At 40.1% G+C, this 24,395-nt stretch overlaps 2 protein-coding genes across 11 annotated transcripts in view; one reads left to right on the top strand and one right to left on the bottom strand.

Annotated features, from left to right (window-relative positions):
* Positions 1-624: 624 nt before the first annotated feature.
* Positions 625-2,656, bottom strand: alkbh7 (alkB homolog 7, RNA demethylase). The gene is made up of 4 exons (XM_085453945.1): positions 2,072-2,656; positions 1,535-1,708; positions 1,326-1,450; positions 625-1,170 (listed from the first exon to the last, which is right to left on the bottom strand). The coding sequence occupies exons 1-4, from the start codon at positions 2,342-2,344 to the stop codon at positions 1,050-1,052; spliced, it is 693 nt and encodes a 230-aa protein (XP_085310071.1). The 5' UTR covers positions 2,345-2,656; the 3' UTR covers positions 625-1,049.
* Positions 2,657-9,385: 6,729 nt separating this feature from the next.
* cacna1aa (calcium channel, voltage-dependent, P/Q type, alpha 1A subunit, a) overlaps positions 9,386-24,395 on the top strand; it is an 86,092-nt gene continuing 71,082 nt past the window's right edge. For 3 of the 10 annotated variants that reach the window (XM_085453940.1, XM_085453932.1, XM_085453933.1), the window contains exon 1: positions 9,401-11,303. In XM_085453940.1, the coding sequence (XP_085310066.1) occupies positions 10,972-11,303 (332 nt within the window). In that variant the 5' untranslated portion in view covers positions 9,401-10,971. Of the gene's footprint in view, positions 11,304-24,395 lie in introns of all 10 variants that reach the window. The other 7 variants (XM_085453937.1, XM_085453939.1, XM_085453934.1 and 4 more) reach the window with 4 other exon arrangements.

Below are 24,395 nucleotides of genomic sequence, written 5' to 3'. Positions count from 1 at the left end.
GTAACCACCATGTCTTTGAATGAGACCTAATCCCCATTCCTCTCTGCAATATACTATTATATTGACTCCCCGACTGTGGTGTCATCAGTGTGTTGAAACCCAACTCATATGCAGTCATTACAATAAAATAAATAATTTAGTACAGTCTTCTTTACCTGTGTTAAAAGACTAAAGAAGTACATAAGGAGTATTTGTCTAAACTAGGGTTGCCCAGGAAGTCATGTTTAAGTACTTTATGTCTTGATCCCTTTCATTTAGGATCAACGAATAGAGTGCGGTTCCTTCTGCAATGAATTTGCCTTATCAGAGAAGATGTGCTGCTGCCATCTAGTGGCAGCAGCACAAAAAAGTTGATCAGAATCAGAATACTTTATTGATCCCTAGGGGAAATTATAAACAATATAAACATTAAAGTGCATTTTTAGGCAAACCATTGAGCAGAAGGACACACTGTTTTCAATTAGAACATTAGATGTTAGTGTAGTGATGTCAGTACTTAAAGAATTGGAGTAAAGTGCTGTTGTTTCACAGCACTTCACTCCAAGTGTTGTCCAGCTGCGTATTTGTGTAATTTGTTCCTAATTATATTCATTAATAAACCATTTTTTGAGTTCTCACACAGTGTTCAGTTAAAAGTTTTTAAACATTCAAGATCATAATTTTATTTGCTAAGGTACATTGGAAATGTTTCACAAAGAGACTGTATTATACAGAATTAGAAAAGCGCAACAAAGTGATGAAATTATTGTATAAATACACAAATCTGAAACAACATTTTAAAGGTGAACCGAAAACAACATTCAGATACGTTTAAATCCGACGTCTTCGGCAAGATCCAGTGCAAATTTAGAAGAATGCCATTTAAATTGAATCAATTTATAGTCTTTTTCAACAGCATGACCAGAAGAGCGTCACGTCCAATAAACATTCTAAACACACACATTTATAGTCGCTAATAAACTTGAAAGATCTTAGCCTTGATATCTCCATGAGTATCACTGGCAGAAACCTCAAAGTTGGACTTGATGAACTGCTGCTGTTATTAGAGCTTATCCTGGAAGGTTACGACAGATGACAGAAATGCGTCGCTGTCGAGGCACTCTCTGCCCGTTGAACACAGACTCCTCATTTTTCAGGATCTCATGAGTGAACTTATATCTGGCCTGGTCCCTGCACAGGTGTAAAAAGGACAGGGTGAACCTTTGTTAATTGCAAACTGCCACAGCTGCTTCTTTACTATAACCATTCAGCCTTGTGTATTAATCAAAATCTCAAACACGTCATATTTAGGAAACATTAAGACAGATATGAGGCAAATGCAGCACCTCAGTATGTAGAGGGAGCGTCGGGAAAGCAGCAGATCCAGCCATTCACTGGGTGTGTCCTCCTTCACTAAGCGCATAATACTGTCAGACAACAGACTCAACCCTGCAATGGTGCTTCCACAGAACTGGAAAAAGTTAGAGAGTAAGATCACCATGTGTGCAACTTTTTTTTTTAGAAAGCCACTGTGCAAAAATCCTGGCAAACCCACCTTGACACTGTCGATGTGGGGCTTGATGTAGCCAGTCTTGTCCAAATCTATAACGTGCACAGGGCCGAGGAGCTGGCTACATTCAGGAAATGCTGTAGATCGGACCCGATTCAAGATCTCCTCACATGCCGCGCCCCACCTCAGACGCTCAGTCTCTCTGTACCCGTGGATTGCCTAAATGTGCAGGAAAAACAAAGTCGGTCTCACAGCCTGTGTTACTCTGAAGAGAAAACAGTTCAACTACACTGATCAGTGACAGTGTTAGGTGTGAATACAGCTATAGCTCTGTGATGCAGTTAAAAACGAACTACTGTACTTTATGTTGTTTATCACTGAGGTCATAGGGGGGGTGTTGGACTGCATTACTGTCAGAAGTGTGTCTAATATTTTATCCTGCCTCATAAACGTTGTTGGGTTAGACAAACTATCAGAATCACTTCTAATCACAGTGCAGTAAACCACCTTCACCTACACCTTTTTAAATATTCAATACATTCAACTTTCCTAAAGTTTCAGTCAACAATGAACCTGACTTACATCGTCCCAGTGATCAAATTCGTAGCGTTTCTTCTTCAGGCCTGGGTCCAGCTCCCGCAGAAAAGCAGCCTCTTCTGCCTCAGTGATGAAGTCCGTCCTCACCTCCACCTGCGAGCGCAGCTTCTGCACCAGCTCCGGGCTGGAGCCCACCATTGGAGCTTCATCCCCGAGAGGTAACAGGCCACTGGTGGCCCCGGAGCTCAGACAGCGCGGGTTACCGGTGCAAAGAGCTGGCTTGTGGATTTGCTTTAACACAGCCAACAACACTTTCATCGTCCCTGTCGATGTATTATTAGTTAGTGTCCTTATAAAGCCCCCGTTTACCTTCAGCGGCGTTTCGGTCTTGTTGACATAAGTCAAGCAGATATGGGAGGCGCCATGTTGGAAACGCAAAGCATTGTGGGGCTCGAAGTCTTTTCTTTTTCAGTAAAACGCCGGAAAAACAAAATGTTTGACCTCCGTCATCTCAAAGATAATGCCACCCGTACCATGCAAACCATATAAAAGGATAAGAATGAAAATAAATTTACAAAAAATAGTATTACAAATTAGAGTTACAAAAAACCCTATAAAACATTATACAAAAGATATTCTATACAGATTTCTTTTTAAATATTTATTTATTTATTTTAATGGCGAACTGCTATGGTACCATGAGTGTTTGGATTTTTTCCCCTTATTAATAAACACCTTTATTACGAAACTGAAGTTTGGTGTTTATTGTGTTATCTTTAATATTTAATATTTAAATTTGTTTGATGATCTGAAACATTTAAGTGTGAGAAACATACAAAAAAAATTAAATCAGGAAGACGGAAAACACTTTACACATCACTGTATGTCCTTTAACCTGGGATAAACAGATTTCTAAGTCTGTGGAGGGAAAATAGTATGGTCAACAGTATCAGATCCTGTGGTCTGGTCTCATATATATGTGACCCATATGTCTAACACGCCTTCATGTACATTAATTCCAGCCACAGTTAAGGCTCAGTGAGAGCAAACTCTCTTACAGGTTTAATAAATACAGGGAACCATATGCTGCAATTTATCCATGTGAACACTGGAGGGAACTGAATGCCCATGATTACAAACTGAATCAGCTTAATCAGCACATTTCAACTAGTAAAAATGTTTAAGCCTCCACACAGGAGGTGGTGTTTTTCCCAATTTGTTCATTACTAACTGTATCAATAGTGTTTGACAAAATATACACAAAGATCTTTTTTTGTAATTGCCAGGCTTTAAATCTCTTAACCTGCTGCACAGGATTTTCATGACAACTTATGCAGAAACTGGATTAAGAAAAAAAAAAGCTAACATAGAAAGTAATAAAAATGTATAAAAAGAGTTTATACAATTTCATTAATCCACTGAGTGACTCTGAATCTGTGCGAAATTTTGAAAGCTGTAAAAATGAAGAATGTGAAAAAAAAAAAAAACAGGAGAAAGGAGGGAGTTCATAGAGGAGATGATGACTTCATCCTCACTGGATAATCCCAAGGAGAAAAAAAATGCTTACTTGGCCTACTTACCACTAAGGTTAGCACGTCCACTCTCCTGCTCCCTCTTTTGGTTTGTATCCAGGCAAACTCTTATAGAAGGAAAGTGAGGTATTTCCTTTACCCCCACAAGAAGTACATTGCTTTTACATTGAAGTTAAAATGTGATTTAAATATGCAAAGATAAAGTGAAAAAGATGTTTCCATGTAGAGGACCACCTGCTTTACTCTACTTATAACTACCTTAATAATTCTGGATGTTTAAAAATGTAAAACGTGAGCTTCTTCTAGCACTGATAAACTTTAGTCCACCATCCTTCCTCCTACAGAGACAGATATGTGTGCACGTGATTCCAAACATCCGCATGAATCCCCTGCATAAAAAAGGTTAATTTGAGCTCCTTCTGTGAGCCTATAGTATTGGTCTCAGTCAGTGAACATCCACAATAACACACATATCTCCTCCTCATACAACTGATGTGATTCCCACTTCGTTGTTGGATGCCATGTTGCTGCCCCCAGCATTACATTCATCCAGCCATGACAAGCGTTATGAAGAGTGGGTTCATATTTCAATTCCCAGTTGGTGGACTCATTTAAAGGCTCTGTGATTCACTGAATTATCATGGGTCAGATTCTCCTGGAGGCATCACTATGCCTTCTGTTGAATCAGCCCCCCCCCCCCACACACACACACACAGTTTTCTGAGGCTGAACACCTGAGTACTCAAATACCTCAGAATTCAGGTTATGTAAAGATGATGATGCTGTAACAACAGGAAAATAACACGTTTGACCCTTAGAGCGATCTGTCGTTTTTTGTTTGCTGTGTATAATGTGAGCCAGTGTTACAGAGGTTTACATGAAAATCTGCGACTGGTCTGTGGAGTGCCGGGTTCAGCAGGGGCGGAGTGCTCTACATGCATCCAGCGATTGAATTATTCAGTCTTATGAATCATTGAGTCACGACACTCCTTTTTAGGTCCTCGCCTCTGAGCTGCAGCCTCACAGCTACCCGCTATTTGAACATCTGACAGAGGAAGAAAAACAACAGAGAACTATTCAGACATGTTCAATCTCTACGGATGGGATAGACTAGCTTTTGTGTGTGTTGCATTTACATCCATGATTCCATCATTTTTTAACAGGTTGACGAGTAATTCTGTCCTGATTATTCATCTTCCTTCTTTGACTAAAGTCAAACTTAATTTGGTTCTCTAGCCAGTTATGCAGAAACATTATTTTTTTTTCAAAGATGTCCGTGTTGTCCGTATTTGTGTATATTCTACAGTGCTGTGCAATTTGTATATGCACAAACATACATGAAAATAAAGTATAACAAGTAAAAACATTGTTTCTGTAATTCCAACACCTCCTGCTTTGCAATTTTTTTCTTCTTTTGTGCTTTTGCAAGAGGCTGCTAATAACAAAGAGTCTAAAAAGATGCAATTTAAAATTTGTTCATCCCTTGAGTTGAGGTGACATTTTGATGCTTGGATAATTCTGGGGTCAGTGTTCACAGAAAACAAACAACAACAATAAAAATTCCTCTAAAATGGTGCGGTACAAGGATTGGACTGACAATAAGTAAAAAGCAGCCATTGTCCAAAGAAAAACTTTGATCATAACAAAACCTGGAGAACTATTGCTGCAGACCAAGACAAATTCAAGACAGTATTAAAAGAAATGAGGCATATGTTGAGACTTTTGCACAGATTTTTGACCCCAAACTGAATTTAAAACACTACCTGAAGTTCTAAAAAAGCAGTCAGCATACTGCACTGACAATTACAAGCACTTAACAGGAAAAGTATGCGGGATAGTTGTGATATTTAACTTGATGGATTAAAAAACAATGCCCCTATGACAGATATGAACAATGTCAGCATCTTTACCATTGCACCTTCTTATGAAATTAATTATTACTGTGAACATCATATGAACTAAAGTCTGGGTTGCCCAAAACATCTTTCTTCCACTAAATGAGAGAGGTAAGGAAAAACGTGTGGTTTCAGTCATAGAAGTAAAATCACAATAAATACAGCCTGTTTATCATTTACCACAGTCTTTTTTATAGAGACAGTTCGTGTGCTCTGGTGAGGTAACAATGTTTTGTGCATGGGTGGCCTTGGTGTTGTTGCTCCGCAGTGCTTCTTATGCCGGCTGTGTGGAATAACAGGTTTGGACAGAAGGAGCTGCTCCTTAAAGCCTCTGGCACTGAACAGCAATAGATAATTTCACAGATCAACACACACAAGTGTAAATACACACATTTATGAACAAACACACACAGCATGTAACAGTCTAGAGGTTTTGGAAAGACAATGTTTCAAAAACAAGATTCAAATGACAATCATTAGTAACGTTATTTAAATGCTAACGCACATAACTCACAAGAAGGAAACGTAACAGCCGACACAGAGTATAATTATCTTATTAGGTTAATAATGAATAATGAATACATCATTGTGTTAACTAATCCCAACTCTGCATTTTGTCACAAGATATAAGGCGTAACGTCTTTGCCAAACTCACTTTCTTGTGTTTATTTAGAACAATAGGTTTGTGGTTTTGAATCTTGGCCAGGGATTCATTCACTAAGGATCCCCAAGCTAGGCCCTGCATGCTACCCCAGCCTACCTTGGGCAAGGGGTACTCAAGGGACATTGCCTGGCTTAACAGGTTCCGTGTTAGGTGTTGAGAAACTGGGACACATTGATGAGAAGTGGGCACATATGTACAAGAACTGAGAAGATCAAATTGATGGAATGCAACTAAGTGAGCTGACCCAGTGAGATCAAGGATTCAGATAGAGGAAGTTCAGCATGAAGAACATGTGCGGGAGGATGTTAGTCAATTAAGTGAGGTGCAGAAGGGCATCATGATGGACAGGTGCAGAATGAAAAAAAAAGTACAACAAGATGTTCATAGCAGAGGCTGAGGCATAGCTCTGGGCACTAGACTGAAGAGATATACCAGACAAGCAGAGGCCAAGAGAATAAACGCTCTTCAAAAATCCATTGAGGGTGTGCTCTCAGGTAAAAGGGTAGAATAGCACCAAGGCAGACCCAACAAGCGCTAAAAATGACAAATACTGGAAAAACATCTGTGAGAAGGAGGTGTCACACAACAAGTGGTTGGCGCCCCTAAGAGCAGACCACAGCAACCTCCAACAACAAGTCTCCAGAATAAAGAAAGGACCTGACATGATCCGTACCTACTGGCTGAAGAAGCTAACAGATCTCCATGATCACTGAGCACAAATATATGGTCTGCTAACAGCAGGTTCTCATCCACACAGAGCAGAACAGTTCTGATCATGAAGGATCCCAACAACTACTTGGCCATTACCAACCTCTCCACTACATTGAAGCTCTTCTCAGGCATCGTAGCAACCAAGATGAGTAGGCACATGAGTAATACATGAGCACAGCTCAGAAGGGCATTGCAAGTAACACCAAAAGGCCAAAGCACCAGCTCCTGGCTGACAGACTCTAAGGCAGTATCAGGCAGACCAACTTGGGCACTGCCCAGAGTGACTACAAGAAAGCCCACAACTCAGTGCCCCTGCACATGGCTACTGGAGTGCTTGGCGTTAAAAAAAAGAAAAACTTTGCTGTATTATTTTATCTGGTTACTTTTAAAAGAATCCAAAGATGATTTGTTTGTCTTTTCTTTTAAAATACACTAGAGCTAATCATTAATAAAAAAAAAAATGATGCAAAATAGAGAATTACAACATATTTTTTCCTTTGAAACTGTCACTCTCCTGTACTACTTACATATATTTTAAGTAAAAATATGAACCTGTGTGTATTTGAGGTCGGACTCAAATACACACAAATGGCCTAATTCTAGAAAAAATGAAATAGTAAAATTTGAGAAATTATAAATTTGGAAGTACTACAATTAACTTTTCTTCTTCTGCTATGATAATGTTTCAGCACTTCCTTCATGATACAACAAAGGTGTTTCACATAGATCTTTATCTTTGTGTATTTGTGAAAATCACTTTACTCCCAATCGCCTAAATCATAACTATCATGAATAACCTCATAAAGTAAAGTAAATACCTCCCCCCACAAAAGGATACTGCAACAGACAGAAAGAAAATGGTAGAAACAAGCAAACAAAGCAACAAAAAAAACAAGAAGTTAATTGAAGAATTACACTGAACTGCAGTTAGCTGAGTATAATCACTAAGACTATGGTGTAAGGTAGTAGAAAAATAGCCCGAAACAGCTTCAATTGCTGGAAAATGGGTATGTAATGGATTGTGGCTAAATAAATGAAGGTAATGGATTGCAATTTGTATATACGCACACAAACATGAACCATGTTGTCTGAAGTGGCATCTCCCTGTGAGTCAGACCTACAATGAACTTGCGCAATCGTGCAGGTTTGTAACACTGGGGCTTTGTTTCTGATTTCACGTTGTTCTCCACGGTGCTGAATTGTGGTGCTGTCCATTGTCCTGAAGTGATGCCAAGGATAGCAGTCATCAGGTTTTTCTTAGTCGAATTGAAATTGTATTGAAATACAATTGTATTGCCAAAGTTGTATCAAAGTAAAATACCAACAAAACAAAAGAACAGTAAAAAAAATGTATCTACCAGAATATCGATGCTTCTGATCAGCATTTAAATTTTGTATCCTGCATGCCCTTGAAGAGGGGTCAGTATCTCTCATGGCCGAATTCTTTGCTTAAGTGCACACAGAGCAAAACGATCCCCTTCTGACATATTTGAGGCGTTTAAGGTGGCAAAGTATCGACTGGCTTTCACACGTGCCGCACGCCTCTGCTGATTCGATTTGTTAGATTTGCCAGGCACCCTTAAATCTCTATATGCTAGATGATTTCCCATTCACTGACACGGCTATGTGTGGAGTCAATCAATTAGCTCACATACAAGGGGATGTTGTCCTGGACCAGACTTTGGGCTTTCTCTCTTCTTCTTAGGGGCTTAATATAATGTGGCACCAGCATTTTGCTGAAGGTGTATATTGGGTGATTACATATGACAACAGCTCTTTGCCACCGTTCTCCCGCGTCCACTTGGAGGTTTGCTTTCAAAACGATGTGTTTTAGGTAAAAAAAAAAAGAAAAAAAAAAAAAAAGAAAAAAAGAAAGAAATGCTTTAAGGTGGAATGGTGGTGTGTGCAGAAATGTTGTCACTATGAAATAAATCACATCATCTCTCGGCGCCGTCCATCCACCTCCCCTGTCTCCCCTCTGTGTTGTCACTGAAAATATTTGCTGTTTTGCTTGAGCCTTAGCGCAGACCATATGGTCACACCTTCAGCAGGCACCGGTGTTTTCGGTGGAGCGATGATGAAAGCCTCGAGGAGAGGAGAGTGAGGGAGCGATGAGGGCAGGAAAGAAGATCCTAGACTCAGTTTCAGGGAGGAAGGGAGGGAGTGAGGAGTGCTCTCTTCGTCCATTAATTTCCAAATGTCTGTTGCTAAGAATAGCCTGCCCCCCCCCTCCCGCGCGCGCGCACACACACAAGCACACACACGCACACACCACCTTCCCTAACAAACACACGCAGGATCGCGCGTACACACATTGACGCGCCTTTACTGACGAGCCCGTGTGCGCGCAGTCATTGTCAGCTTGGGTTGCAGCTGTATCTTTGCAAGAGCTGCATAATGCCCCCCCCCCCCAGCATCCTTCCCACCCCGTCGCCATACGTACATTTGCGCGCGCACAGTTCCCCTCCGCCGCACACACGCTCCTAATAAAAAAGTCCCTACAATACTTATTTTGAAGAAGACAGACAAGAGTGTCCGCCTCAGTTTGACAACAGCGGGATATCTGTGTTTCAGTTCAGCCGGACAGGGCTATGTAGCCCGAATCACCTTAAAAGAAACAGGCGAGTAGGCGATGCCTCCATCCCTGACACAGGTCTGGAAGTTGGACGCGCTGCGTGCGTCATGTGCTCTGGCTGCAGAACTGAGCAGACTCCCATTCTAGTTCACACAAGCTGAGAGACACCGCGAGGAGCGATTTATTTCATTTATAGACAGACTCGGGCCCGAATCCCAGGGAAACAGTCAGTCCCCTCCCTTTCATCCTGTCACCATCCATTCACCGATCCATCGATCCATCCTGTCCGTTCGTCCCTCTCTCCCTCCCCTTGGGGGCTGCCGGACGAGCAGAGAAGAGACGAGGCCTTGAGGAACGGACTACTCCAATGAGAGAGAGAGAGGGAGAGAGCGAGAGGTACGAAGGACGCTCTGCCAGGACATTTGAGCTCATCGGTGCGGACGAAGGTAGACTTTTTTCTTTAAAGGCGGGAATGGTGATGGACTTTCGTACTGCTACACCTAGAATGGCCAAACCAAGATCATGAGAGGGTGTAAAGCGGCGGAGAAGCGACCGTCTTACCCTTGTCTTTGACGCCGTCGCTCGCGTGTCCCTTGCTCGGCTTCTGGATGGCCACGCAGGTGAGGGATAGAAGATGATGGGTGCTGATGAAATCGTTTGAGAAAATTATTCCACCTAAGACAGCATTGACACCGATGATTCACGGAAAAACGGTATTTGTTCTGTCTCATTGCTGCCTTCTGAAATTTCACATTCTGAAATAAGGCTCGTGAATAGCAAATGTCACATTTTTCCGGTCCAAAGGTTTGTGGAGTGTACTGGTAAAACAACTGTAAGGTGGCTGGAGCCACGTTATTACCACACACTGTACCAAACATTGCGGATGTTTCAGAAATAAATAAATAATAGTAGCTTTTCCATTTCAATGCCTTTAAGTCTGTGGAAACGCGACTGTTTCCAAAATGCCGACCTGAACGCCAGTGACTGTCGTGGATAGCTGTAAGCTGTTTTATTATTTATTTATTTTTATTTTAACAATCTTATTTATCGAGGCCTGTGTTATACTCGGGCGTTAACGTTGTCAGAGCAAAGACATGAAACGTCCAGCAAGGTGCAGGAAGCTCGGGTGCGCTCTGAGGCAGGCTTGTACCGTAGGCAACATGAAACATTCATGTTAACTCGCTACAGTCTCACCATGATTTCATGTTGGGAGCGAACCCTGCTTTATATGGACATAAGAGTGGACAAAGACTGAGAAACCCCACAGCACTACCCTACAGTGCAACCAGTCAGCCAACCGACCACACATTTAATTTCCTCACACCCACAATTGGCCGTTGGCAGAGACGCACAGAAAAGGAGACAGTACATGGGCGTCCTCGTCTGCTAAAACCAAGCGCTGCAAAACTGCTCGCCGGGTGCAGGTGTTCAGCATAAGCTTACAAGACAACCCGTTGTGCATATGAGACGTTCTGATCCAGATGGGATGTAATGTTGTGTGGTTGCACAGCTGAGCATTGGTCTCCTTCTCCGCTGCTTCGTGAAGATTGGCTTTTGGTGTCCAGAGAATGGCGCGGTTCGGAGACGAGGTACCAGCCAGGTATGGCGGAGGACCTGGCGGAGGAGGCCCGGGAGGCCGGGGTGGTAGCAGGCAAGGAGGACCCCATGGACACGGCCACGGACACGGTCATGGGCATGGTCACGGGCATGGCCACGGCCCACCTGGAGGGCCCGGGGCCCAGAGAATGTACAAGCAGTCTATGGCGCAGAGAGCCCGGACAATGGCACTGTATAACCCCATCCCCGTACGCCAGAACTGCTTCACTGTCAACCGTTCGCTGTTCATTTTCAGCGAGGACAACTTCGTGAGAAAATACGCCAAAAAGATCACCGAATGGCCATATCCTTTACCATGTGTGCAGTGGGTAAACGCCTTTATAGGCCTTACCTACAGGTAGGCCTGTGTGCAGACAGCTGTTTTTAATAATGTTTCACTTTTTCCCCGTTAAATGAGCTGCAGACTTTACGTTATGTCCCAGTATCAAACAAGCAGATCCATCCGTGCAAGTCACGAATGAGGTATAGGCTACAGTAGGTGACAGAGGAGTTGCTGGGTGTTTAATTAATAGTCAATTAACGAGGGTGGTTCTGTAACAGTGGACCATTCTGATCACCATTAATCACATTTGTTTGCATTTTCACATCGCAATCCCGCGAGACTTGTTTGATATACGCTTCCTAAGTGGTGTGTGTGTGTGTGTGTGGTTTGAGTTTGTGGTGGAGGTATAGGGGGCGCATCTGGTTGCTGATGTCAGCATGTGCAGTATAGTCACAATGCCCAGCCAGGGTATACAGAAACAGGAGGAAGGAGCAGAGGAGGTGTGTACGTGTGTTCTTGTGGCAACGCACACAAGTTCCCATATCAGCACGATGCAGGTGTCCTATATGATGTGTATGTGTGTGTGTGGCAGAGAGACAGAGGGAGAGAGGGGGGTGGTGGTAGTGGTGGTGGCGGGGGGGGGGGGGGGGGGGGGGGGGGTAATAACTCAAGTATGCCAGTGTGAATATAGAAACTTGCAAATTTTGTGGATGCTCATCTTAATCACAGAAGATGCAGGTGTCACTGAATGAATGTGTCATCATTTCACACTGTGTGCGTGCGTGTGTGTGTGCTTGTGTAGGCCTACTCCAACCACTAAGTGTGACAGTGTTGCATTTCCAGCAATCCCCTGCATTTTCACATTTCTGAAACCAGCAGGTTTCCTAGGGAGAGAAAATGAAAAGTGATTTCGGTATTTTCGGTATTTGTGTATGCAGGCATGAATGCATGCAAATGTGGAAGTGAGTTTCTGTGCAACTGTTAATGACAAGAGGGAAAATTGGAGTAATGATTATATTGATCTATGCTGATGCTTGAGCCATGACATAACTACACACACTAATTGGGTTGTTCCCGTGTATAGATACTTAGAGCGCCTCTGAATCATGTCTTAGTGACTAAATGACAGATGTGTTGCTGAGCAAACGCAAGCGTGTGCAGGGATTTTGAGGTTATATGTGTATGTATACATTACCACCGAATCAACAGTTAAACATACAGTCAACTTGCTTACTGAGAGCATGAATTGTTTTTATTAACAACCACTTGTGCTTTTCCTATTATAGCAAATTGTCTGAAGAAGTCACTTTACAAACTGTCGTATCCGTTACCAGATAGCTTCACATTATGAAATAAAATATAGTTTCTTTTCTTTTCAGTTTGTTTGGATTTTTTTCTTCCGAGCATATTTGGTAGTGCCTGCAAAGATAACGCTAATGAAGACAGGGCATTGTTCACTTTTTGCTTATTTGATCTAATATTTCTTGTCTTTTATTCCTTCATCAGACTTTGTAGCAGACTGTAGAGATAGACCAAATGAGAAGAGTGGTATTCATTGTCACATGCAAAACCACATACACATACATACGCTCTTAGGCCACAAGGACACCCCAATCCTAATTATGTAAATAGCTGTACAGCCAATGATAGAAGCTGATTTTTCTCAGTTTTATGTAATTCTGTGTGCCATGGTTGAAGTTTTTGCCTCCCTCTGTAGTTGTTTTGCATTCCTTTGTGGTCACGTTGGATCTCTTTGAAACCATTTAGAATCATTTTGCATGTCTTTGTCCACATTTTGTGTCTTGTGTGATTCATTTGCATTTTGTGCATTTTTCTTGTTGTTTTAAAATTTGAGCTATATTTGAGTTTTTAACAAAAAGCTAGCTTTTTCTTATAAAAAAAAAGGGAAGGGGTTGAGAGACATGATGATGTCACATGCAAAACCACCACCCAGTGTAAGGTTGGTGCCACAGCTTCCGTAAATTAAATTAACTAAATATTTTTTAATGTCTCTCTAATGTTAATCCATCAGTATGCGTAAACTATTTAATCCAAATCATATTTTTATTGCTAAAATATAATTATTGTTGTTGCCTGTGAATTTTCAAATGCGTTGTTTTATAGAAAAGCAGAAGAAATAGTGAAACACACATTTTTTTTTATTAAGATGCCAAACTACAGTTACCTACCTTTCTGAACAACAACCAAAAAAAGTTTTATTATACATGATTAATTTCTGACTTTCATAAGAAGTCCAGTGTGGCGGCTCAAATTTGTGTATAAATATAAAGGCACTTTTTTGTTTGCCTAATAACTAACAATACAGCTTTTAGACTTTTTTTTCACCTACTTCTAAAACAGATGTGGTTTTTAAGACAGGCAGCCCAATAAATCAGTCAAGCACTTTTTAAATGGTTTTGTTTTTGTTACGGCAGCATTGGGGTGTTGGTTTACCTCCCGATAATTACTTACTTATTGTTAATTATGAGGTGTAACTATTACCTGTTTTCTCTGGAAGCTCCTGTTTCCCCTTCTGTCTGCAAACATTTTAAATTACAGAGCTTTACCTGGGCATAAGGTTGCTCAATACATACACAACATTAAATTAAATCTACTACATAAAACAACAGTGAATGCTGCTCATGAAATGTAATTGATGGATTTGAACCTGCAATACATGCAAGTGTTGCATGCTGAGTTATTTGGTAGATTTAACTGACTGTTTTTTTTCTGAGTGCAGACTGAAACAGCTTTTTGATTCACCAGACGTGTGAGTCTCAGTGGACTCACTAACAGGTCGAACCGTGACCTGCGGCTTTATTTAGTTGTGAACTGAGCCCGTGGGAGTGCCACATAAATAACTGTGCTCTCACGTGCACATTTACATACACTAGGCTAATATTTGGTCATTTAAATAGAAATAGCATCATGGGGTGCAGTCTCAATACTGCGTCATTTCATTTTTATAAAAAACAAACAAACTGTGAATAGTTTAGAAGTAGTGCTCAGATGCGATTTAATCCTAGCTTTTTCCCTTTTGTTACAACAATATTTATCTGAAAAATAATTGGCGCTTTGATGATATGCTGAAAAGAGGGATATCTAATATGTCGGTCCGTAAGTGTTCAATTTGAAATATGTGAAGTGTGAAGGTCATAGCATATGATTCACATCATTTATAGTCATAAATTCAACGACCCCTCACGGACCCTATGGATAGGGGCATTGTCATCCTGGAAGAGATCACACCCAACAGGATAGAAATATTTCATCCCAGGACAACGGTGATCACTCACAACTTCAGAGTGATTTGCAGTGATCTCCCTCTAAGGGAGGTCTCAAACAAGCCAGAAAAAGCCTCCCGTAACATACCAGTCTTACCAGATCCCCTCACTGTTCTACAGTTTCCCTTTAATTCGTCACCAATCTATAAATTAAACTAATTTTCTAAACAATAAATGCATTTAGAGATATACATTTTAGCATTAACTATATTTTACAAATAATGTCAATTACTATCAAACAAACAAATCACAAGTGACAAAATTCTTTCTACCAAATTTATGTAAAAAATGTGTCATCTTTCAGAGCTCCAGACTTCAGTCCATAGGTTGGTTCCACTGGGCAAGTGTCGGAACTTAGGAGTCACAGGACACAGGAACTCTTTGGTTGCTAATTAAATGACTGCTGTGGGTTATATGTTGATAGGAAAGTGTGAGCTACTTAACAGTGAATAGTTATTTCCAGTAATGGCAAACCCCACACACACTTTGCTTAGACTTTTAGGGGCTGATTGACATCATACACACGCTTATAACCATTTTTGAAAATAATTGGTATCATTGAGTATCTTTGGCAGCACAATGTCTGCAGTTTTAACAAGGTAATGTGTGCAGTCACAGTGAGTCAGCTAGCTAGAAGTGAGTAAGGCTAGTTAGAATAAAAAGTTAGTGTAAAAAGTTGGTACCAGAACAAAGGTAACCGTTAAAACTGAGCTGGCAACAATTCAGTGTCAAAGACTTAAATGTTATCTTGTGGAGGCTCTTTCTGGTGTGTCATAACAGTTAAGAGCTGAAACAATAGTAATTAAATTACATTTTAGTCGTATTCATCAATAAACAATCCTGTATTTGAACAAGTATTATGAATTATTCTGTCGCAATAATGTCTGTACCTGAAATTACTGCACAATGCATGTTAGAGCATATAGCAGAGGGAAGCTGAAACTAAAAGGGTCATCTAATAGGAATGACCTTGTCCAAGGGTGTCAGGTGTCACCCAATGAGATTCTGTAAACCCTGCAAATGCATTTTCATGTAATTCATTTTTTTCTGTTTAAGTAATGTGTCGTGCTGGGTCAGCTTAGGTAATCTACATCTATGCATTACACACAAATTTTTTAACATGTGCAGACAAACACATACACACTGACGCAGCTTTACAAGTAGACACTGCATGTACACCATATGGTGCCATTGCATCATCATCGTCAATTGTTTTTTTGTTGTTTTTTTGTAAATAGAGAAGTCTATATGCAGTATATTCTATCTATAGCAACACTGTTCTCATGAAATGGAACACAAATTATGCCTTTTAATAATCTTAATGTGGGCGTGAGGGAGATTTAAGAATTTCTGGTGGCCTCTTAATATTTTGTTGCTATATATAATGTGTAAAACTCAGTATTCAGAACTCTGTAACCTGACACGTTGCCTGGGCATCCAGTGCCATTGAAGATTTTCTTCAAACATTCTGCATACGCTGTAGGTGCCATTATCAGTCGTGCTTATGTTTATTATATATGTTTACACCTATTTTTCTAATGATGGTTCCTTAATTTCCTTGCACAAATGGTGAAATATTCAACATCCAAAAGCTTTATTTATATACAAATGCATTTATCAGATTTTTAATAGTATTAATAGAAACAATAAATTTTTTCAGGGTCTGTATATGCTGTAAGGCAATGGTGTGCTTGTGCTCTGTGTTCATGCCAGTACACTAAAGGGCATTTTTTAAATCATATTATAGTTTTGTATTTGATGCTAGACATGGATAATGCTTTGGAACTGGAGACAACAATGACTGACCATTAAAGATGGGCAAATTTGGCCTTATTGTGGGGTGTGTGTGTGTGTGTGTGTGTGTGTGTGGGGGGGGGTCATTCTTAAAAAGCTTTTATTAAGACATGACTAATACTTTGGTATCAATTCAACAGGAAAATTCAGGAAACAGTGTATTTGTTTTTCTGTGGTATTAAAAATGTAACAGATGCTGTAAAGACCATAGATACTGGGTGGCTGAGGCTGGTGCGATGAAGATTATTGGAAGGAATTTTTTAACAGTGCAATATGAGATAGTTGCACCATTGGTTTTGTTTTTGCAGAACACTTAATTCGTTCAAATTTTAGTCAAATTTAATGAGCTTTATTGGCTTTTGTGTTTCTTTAATGACAGAGGTTGATAATTGATAAAAAAGTACATTTTTAAATAGTCCTATAGCCGAAGCTTTAAATTGTGTTTTTGCAGACAGTTACCATTGTGGTACCTAAAGGAAAATTCTAATAACAAGCAAATAAAAATGATTACCTACATCATTTAAAAGGTTATTAAAATATAAGAAATAGAGTGTGGAAGTGCTTTAAATTTTTCATACTTTTGTAGGACAGGCTGATTGAAGTTTCCTACATTCGCTGACATATAGAATAGAATAGAATAGAATAGAATAGAATACTTTTATTTGTCAATTTCTTCAAATGTACTTGCCATACAAAGGAATTGAAATTACGTTTCACACTGTCCCATGCGTAGACATTGACAACAATAAGGTGCAGATGCACAACAAAAACAGCCCTAACAATAAAGTAATAAATAGTAATATAATAATATAAATAGTGCTAAAAGAAATACTAAAATATATATATATAGTTGCAGGTGTGTGCAATTGCAATGCAAGTCAGGATGCTGTTTGGTATGATATTTTATTAATTGCCTTTTGGGAAACCCACTGGGATTTTTCAGGAGTGTCTGTCTGAGTTCTGCACTGAGACATACAGAGAAAAGCAGGAAATTGTACTTACTGTTTATACAGTGTCAATGTGGTCCAGGGAATATGGAGCTTTTTTCCACAAACAAAAAACAAAGTTATTTTTTGTCAGTCGAAAGTCAAAATTTGGGGCTAAATTTTTAAACTTTCAGGTAATTATCTCAAAAATGTGATTTATTAAGTCAATCTAATAATAATAATAATAATAGCTTAATTCGGACTCCTGGATGGCCATTTTTAGTAGCTGCAACACGCTTTCTTTGTGAACATGAACATTTTGTAAGCCGATAATCATTGCAGAATCATAACTCTTTACTAGCTTTCCTCCAGACTGCTACTGTTAGCTGATAGCTAAAAACACCAGCTTAATTTTGTAGATACTGGACAGCCATCTCTTTGCTGCCTATTTGTTTCTCTTTCTGTCATTTGATACAGATGTACTTCTCATATGGGTTGTTTTTTTTTTTCTTCTTTTTTAAAAAAAATCCAGTGTGGTTATGTCCAAGAGTTCGTCTTTCACATCAGGCCAGACTAAAAATAACAGGAGCTGCTTGAAAAGAGCACTTTTCACTGATGATACACTGCCCTCCTTTCTTTAGCTCTCTTTCCTTTTATGTCCTCCAGTTCACATAGAGGTCTCATTGTAGCCACACTGCTAACAAAAAACTAAAATAGCAAGTCTTTGTTAAGAATGTGTTTTTCAAATGTCTTAACCTGTTGTGTTAGGTGAGGGTTACAGTGTTAAGATGAGGTAAAAGGCTGTTTCAGCTCTCCAAAATAACCCTTTTTTTGGACTCTTGCACTTTTGTTGTAATCAGCAGTATTTTTTGCTCTGCCTTGTCGGCTGGTTGGTTGGGGGGACATGACTTGGAAAGCATACTTAATTTTGGGTGTAATTAAAGATGTTACTTTTTTAAGGATCCTTATTTTAGAACTGCAAACACATGTACGGTGTATTGGCAGCAATAAGAGGTAGTTTAAATCACACCTACACATACTTACAAATACAAAATTGAATATGTGAATCCCAAAAGTGAAAATCAAACATTTGGTTCACCAGAGAGATTGACAATGGGAAGACAGAAGCAGAGAGAGGAGGGTGGAAGTCAGTAAGCCTAATGAGAAACAATGGAGAGAGACAACCAAACTGCCTGTCTGCATATAAATCATTTAACACAAAGTGCTGGAGAGACAAACACTCTGGGACGGCCTGCTTGAATGCAACCTGGACTTCAACGCAAACTTGCTTTTGTCACTCAGACAAGCAGTGCACTGAGCAGCTACATGCCGAAAGCTAACATTGCCCTTATCTTAACCAAAACACCAAGTCTTGACCATAAATGGTATGTGGGAACCTTTTTGTCCTCACGACATCCCTAAATGTTGAGTAACATGCACACAATGAAAGCTAATGCCAATCCTTCCCTCTCTTTTCCTTCGTCTTTTTCTTTTACTCTTTTTCTCACTCACTTTGATTAATAGGATGTGATGTTTTGTCATCTCCTCTCACGTTTCACTACCTTTACTTTTCTCATTTGCTCAATTCCTGTCCATCATGCTTTCCTTCTCCTTCTCACAGTCCTACCATCATTGTTCCTCTCATTCCTCCCACTGCTCTTTGCCTAACTGGCTGCTTGAGCCTTTTGCTATGTTAGTCTAAAAATGTTAACGTTTTGACAGCTGCAACTTCATTCTCATTAAGTTTACTTATCTCTTACTGTTCCCGTTCAGCTCATGCACATGTATACCCTTCTTCATACCTTTATGAATCAATCGATATTTTTGGAATATTTATAAAACAGTGGTTTAAACGGGTGTGCTCTGCTGATATTGATCATCTGCAGGGCATGATATATGGTTTTTCATAGAAGTAGGGAACACTGAGTTCTCTATGAGGTCTCTCTGTCTTTTTCCATTGTCTACTCTTTTCAAGCTGAAGACAACAGATAGCACAGTCATTTTTGGAACAAAATTGTTGTACAAAATACTTAATTTCTTTTTATGAACTGTTCTTTTTGCGGGGTGAAATATTGTGCACCACACATTTTCAGTCACTTAAAACATGGGTGCACAAGTTTGAATTTATTTTGGATTTTCTCTAATCCACAAAGGGTCAAAAGTATATGTACAGGCTCCAATATATGCATATAGTCACTTAAATCTTTTGATAATTGGTACTGAAGTTTCTACGATGTCTTTCAACTTGACAAGGCCAAGGCCTATTAACTTCTCATTAGTGATCATGATTGACTACAACTGGCAGTTTGCTCCTTGGAGCATAAAAGGGATTTGCTTAACAGCACTAACTGGATTGTCCAAAACTCAGATAAATGAAAAAGTTCAAGGAAGTCAGTGACAATCTGTGACACAGAATGGTAGAGTTACACAACTAAACAACTGCAGATTCAAGATCATAAGTTCAAACAATTGGACACAAGTTGTGCCACCACTTTCCTCAATGTCTGTAAGAAGACCCAAACTGTCACAGTCAGATGAGAGAAAATTGTTTAAAGAGCAGCACAGGAACCACCACGGCTCAAGCTTGTCTGAAACTGGAAACAGCTGAAACACCAGTTTGAAACTCAGAGAAGTGAGTTTTACATTGCCACGGACTGAAAGGGTGCCCACCAAGTAAGAAGCCGCTGCTCCAAGATCAACACCTTGAAGCTCAACTGAGATTTGTAGCTGTCCACGTGGACAGGTCAAATGTCTTCTAGAGAAAATTCTTTAGTCCGCCGAGACAAACATTGAGGCAAAATTACAAAAGTTTGGAGGAATAAAGGCGAAACATTCCTAATCTAAGAATTCGGTACCAAATGGTAGTAACAGCATCATGCTCTGGGACTGCTTTGCTGCCAGTGGTACTAGTGCATTGCATAAAGTGGATAGAATAATGGAGGAAGAGGACTACCTTCAAATTCTTGAACTTCTCTTCAGATCAACAGTTGAAACTTGGACAATAGTGATTGTTTCAAAATGACAATAAGCACAAAAAGACATCAAACTTGGTTTTGGAATGAATAAAGCAGGCTAACATTAAGCATCTGGAATGGACTTCCCAAAGCCCCAACCTCAACTCTATTGAAAATGTATAGACTACATTTAAAAGCTGCCAAGAAACTCATTTAAATGCCAGTTATGCCAAAAAGAAACATCAAATATCCAACCAGAATTATGCCAGGAGCTTGTTGGTGGCTACCAAAGGCTTTTGGTCAAAGTGCAAGTAGCTACAAGACAGTTAACCAAATATCATTGGAGGCGTATGTTTATATTTGAGCCTGTGTGCATAAGTTTGACCTTGTGTGGATTAGAGATAATACATTAGAACTCGTGCAAGCAATTCTTGTTTTTTTTCTTAAAGTTGTTAAAGATCTATGCTGTGCGTCATTCCACACTCAAAAAAGAACAGCTCATAAACTCATCAGAAGATCTAGCTTACCATGCCCTTACTTCAAGTAAGCTAAATGGGGTGACAGATCACAGAGAGTAAATGATGCATGTAAGCTACATTATTTCTCATATGGTACCAGTGAGTGCTATTTTAATATATTGTCAATGAGCAATTGGAGCAAAATCAAAATCATTGTGTTGTTTAGCAGCTAGCTGTGTGACAGAGATTTGGTTCTTTAAGTGAAATCCCCCAGTGCTAAACACCATCATGTTTTTGATTTAGATTTTTTTTTACCTCTTTGGTCATATTGTATCACTAGCGCTCGGCTTTAAATGTATTAAAAGACACAGACAATTCATAAAAACTACAGCTCACTTGTTAGCTAATCTATCTTATGAGCCTACAGTTGATGCTAGCTGTTTAAAACACATGCAATGAGCTGAAAATACTATCAGAACGCTTACACCCACTAATGACAATGACAGCCAATAATACATTATTTTTTAAGTAGACAATATTTCTTTCACTGGTGTAGACTGGACTCTCTCTCTCTCTCTCTCTCTCTCTCTCTTTGTGTCACCCACTATGTGCAGAGATGCACCTAGGCCAACTCTGCTGTTCCATCAGTGCCTCACAATTAGTGATACCACTACATTAATAGAGTGCTAAACCTCCCCAGCCCCCCATTAGTTAAGGTACTTCCTTAACTGCTCAATGGGGTCAAGATCTTGTGGCTGTGCTGGTCACTCTGTTATTGCAGCATATCAGCTGATTGCCTCTACTCTAAATACTTTTCGCATAGATTGGTACTGTGCTTCAGTTAATTGTATACGATTCATATTTTGCTGAACAAATCTTCTACTTTACCATTTGAAAAACAAAACCACACTATCTAATTTCAGTTTCATGAAATCCTGTTTTTTTGTTTGTTTGCCCCCCTCCCCCAATCAAAACAAGAATGAACAGCTGACCAACTATGAATCTGGACAACCATCCTTTATCATAATATTTATCTATGAATGTGAATGAATGATCCTAAGCCTGTTGGTCACAAATCTGTTTGCCTATCCATGTTAACTGTATGCAGATAAAATTGATTCTCTTTTTCTTTCTCTTTTGCTTTTCATCCCCGTCTCCTTTCCCTTCAGATTTTTCTTATTTCCTTTTCTCTCAGCTCTGCGTTCGGGCTCTGCTGAATAATTCAGTCGCAAGTTCGGACGTGTGCGCGTGTGTGTCTCTCTGAGAATGTGTCTATGTCTGCGAGTGTGTGTGTGTGTGTATGTGTGGAGGGGCACAGTGACGTGGGGAAGAGCTATTTTTGGGATTTGGATACGTGAATAGAGAGAAAATAGAGAGAGAGAGAGAGTCTGTGATGGATTGATTTTTTCATGCTCATGTTTTTTGGTCACGTGTAGCAGCTGATACTACACAAACCCTGCTGGAAACCTGCACTCTACCTGCAGGGCGTGCTGGCATACGCTCAAGCTTGCACATTCGCGAGCACGCTTTGGTTGTGAAAAGCAAGTCAGTTCTCACCGTTAAATCAGCAAGTGCCATTCGATACACAAACAAACTTCTCATTAACATAATGTAAAAGAAAAAAAAGGGAAAAAAGAAAAGAAAGTCAAATGCTGCACTTTACATAGAACGCAGACACACATACACACACAGCACCGTCAGCATCTTGTACGAAGTGACAACTCGGCTGTGTGTGGGTGATGAGGGAGAGGAGGCAGTGGCAGGGGTGAGATGCGGGCACAACATATGCTGTATGGAATAAACACGGAGGGAGAGTGGGCGGCTGTGAGGCCTTTACACACTGAATGATGCTAAGTGAGAGTAAGAGAGGCCAAGCAGGGCTAAACAGGCCTTTGGGTGCTCCCATTCGTTTGGCAAAGCAATCAAAGCTGTGTCAAATGTAAAATGTAAAACCTTTATTTTTGGTGCTGGTTGGACCAGCAGCATGAATTTGCTTTAATTCTGGAGGCATATTGTCTCATGTAAAGAGGCTTTGCAGTTAAGGAGGGAGTGTCACGGAGGAGCAGGGAGGACTCGGCACAGACTGAAATCTCAGAAAAACAGGTTTATTTACACACTCCAGGTGCACTATATACAGGTGAAGGAGAGGGGGGCCAGGGTCGGGAAAAGCGTCCAGAGTCACCAAACCAAGCACGAGAAATCTGCATACAGAGAACAAGAGTTAGCACGGAACTTTCACGGACAGAGCTCAAAACTGGCTGAGGCTAAAGTAGCACTGACGAGCGTTATTCAATAGTCCAGCGGCGAGGTGCTCTCAGTCACTGCCTTAAGTAGCGGGAGCAAACAAGGTGAGGAGCCACAGGTGATTGCCTACAGGTGGTGGAGGCCGGGAGCTCACAATGAGCTCCGCCCAGGCAGCGAGCAGAGAGAGAGGAGAGAGAAAAAAGACAAAACATAACATGTAGCCACACAGGGCCAGCCGAGCAGGCACGGGGACCATGACAGGGAGATACTGAAGGGATTATTTAAAATTACAAACTAATTTAAAGACCATTTAGTTTTTATTATTGCTGGATAATTCTTTAAAAAAAAAGCAAAAACCCCCAAAAAACTTTAATCCATTCCTGTTTTTTTTGTTGTTTTTTTTACCCAAATCTTCCTAAAAGCAAAACTGAAAGCCCAGATTTGAATTGCTAAAAGAAACATTAACTGCAGTTCATAAGAATCTATTGAAATCGCATAATGGTGGACTAAAATGGAGCACTTCAGCCGTGTCTCTTATCTTTAGGGCAGCTGATTATCAAAATAATTAGATCGGTTTTAACCACACTGCTTAATCCTATTCATTTGACCAAATCAGTGCTTCTGAGAGAAAAGTGATAAGCAAGTGAAGAAATGAGGAAATGATTTGAGCTGTTTTGCCACTGCTGCATAATGGAACAGGACCCAGAGAGAGAGAGAGAGAAGGGGACGGAGGGGAAAGAAGTGAGGGATATAAATAAACTGACAGAGAGAAAAGGGAAGGCTGCTAAGTTACGGTTCAACATCTTCCTGTTTGTCTTCTTGAAAACAACACAAACTCTTTTTGGCACATTTTTGAAAGCCAAATATGTGTTTGCAACACTGGTATTCATAAGTTACTTTGGATGTTTGTCAGCAAGAAAACAAACAACAAATGGTGAATGTAGGATACCTAAAACATGGGCCTCTTTCACATAATGAGAGAAAGCGGCACAGTGCTCATCGTACCCCTCATTTATTCTTTTTTTGTATTTAAGAGTAAAAGTCAAATAAGCCACTATAAACAGTGAAAATATTATGTTTACAAACATTATAAACATTGCATGCTTTATCAGACATAAAATGAATGCCAGAATTCAAAACAAAAAACAGGCCCATGCTATCACACTTCCTTATCTTAATGGGGAGGCTGGCACCTTCCTAAAGGGTAGCAGCTGGTCTGGACTCCACTGGCAGACAAAAATAGCGTAGTGAAGTGATGTCTAGTGTTGGTGTATGTGTGTCCATGCATCATGTGTGCTTGAATGTCAGTATGGAAAAGATTAGATCAGTGGAGGGAGGGGCAGAAGTGTTTAGGTATTGTGATAGCAACACTGTGTGTGCTTTCAAATAATTACAATGATCTAATCTGCACATGTGCTCATTTGGCGCCAATTATTTTTCACAGTATTGTATG

The sequence above is a fragment of the Copadichromis virginalis genome, linkage group LG4 (assembly GCF_057382275.1).
Source record: "Copadichromis virginalis isolate Kocher_CV1m ecotype Utaka linkage group LG4, C_Virginalis_male_GT1.1, whole genome shotgun sequence".
NCBI classification, from domain to species: domain Eukaryota; kingdom Metazoa; phylum Chordata; class Actinopteri; order Cichliformes; family Cichlidae; genus Copadichromis; species Copadichromis virginalis.
This window is presented reverse-complemented; position numbering and strand designations above follow the sequence as displayed.

Coding starts and splice junctions, on each gene's coding strand:
- alkbh7 (XM_085453945.1), bottom strand. CDS start 2,344: ATGAAAGTGTTGTTGGCTGTGTTAAAGCAAATCCACAAGCCAGCTCTT. Junction 1,451..1,534: donor CCCACATCGACAGTGTCAAG/GTGGGTTTGCCA, acceptor AACTTTTTCCAG/TTCTGTGGAAGCACCATTGC. Junction 1,171..1,325: donor CGCTCCCTCTACATACTGAG/GTGCTGCATTTG, acceptor ACACCTGTGCAG/GGACCAGGCCAGATATAAGT.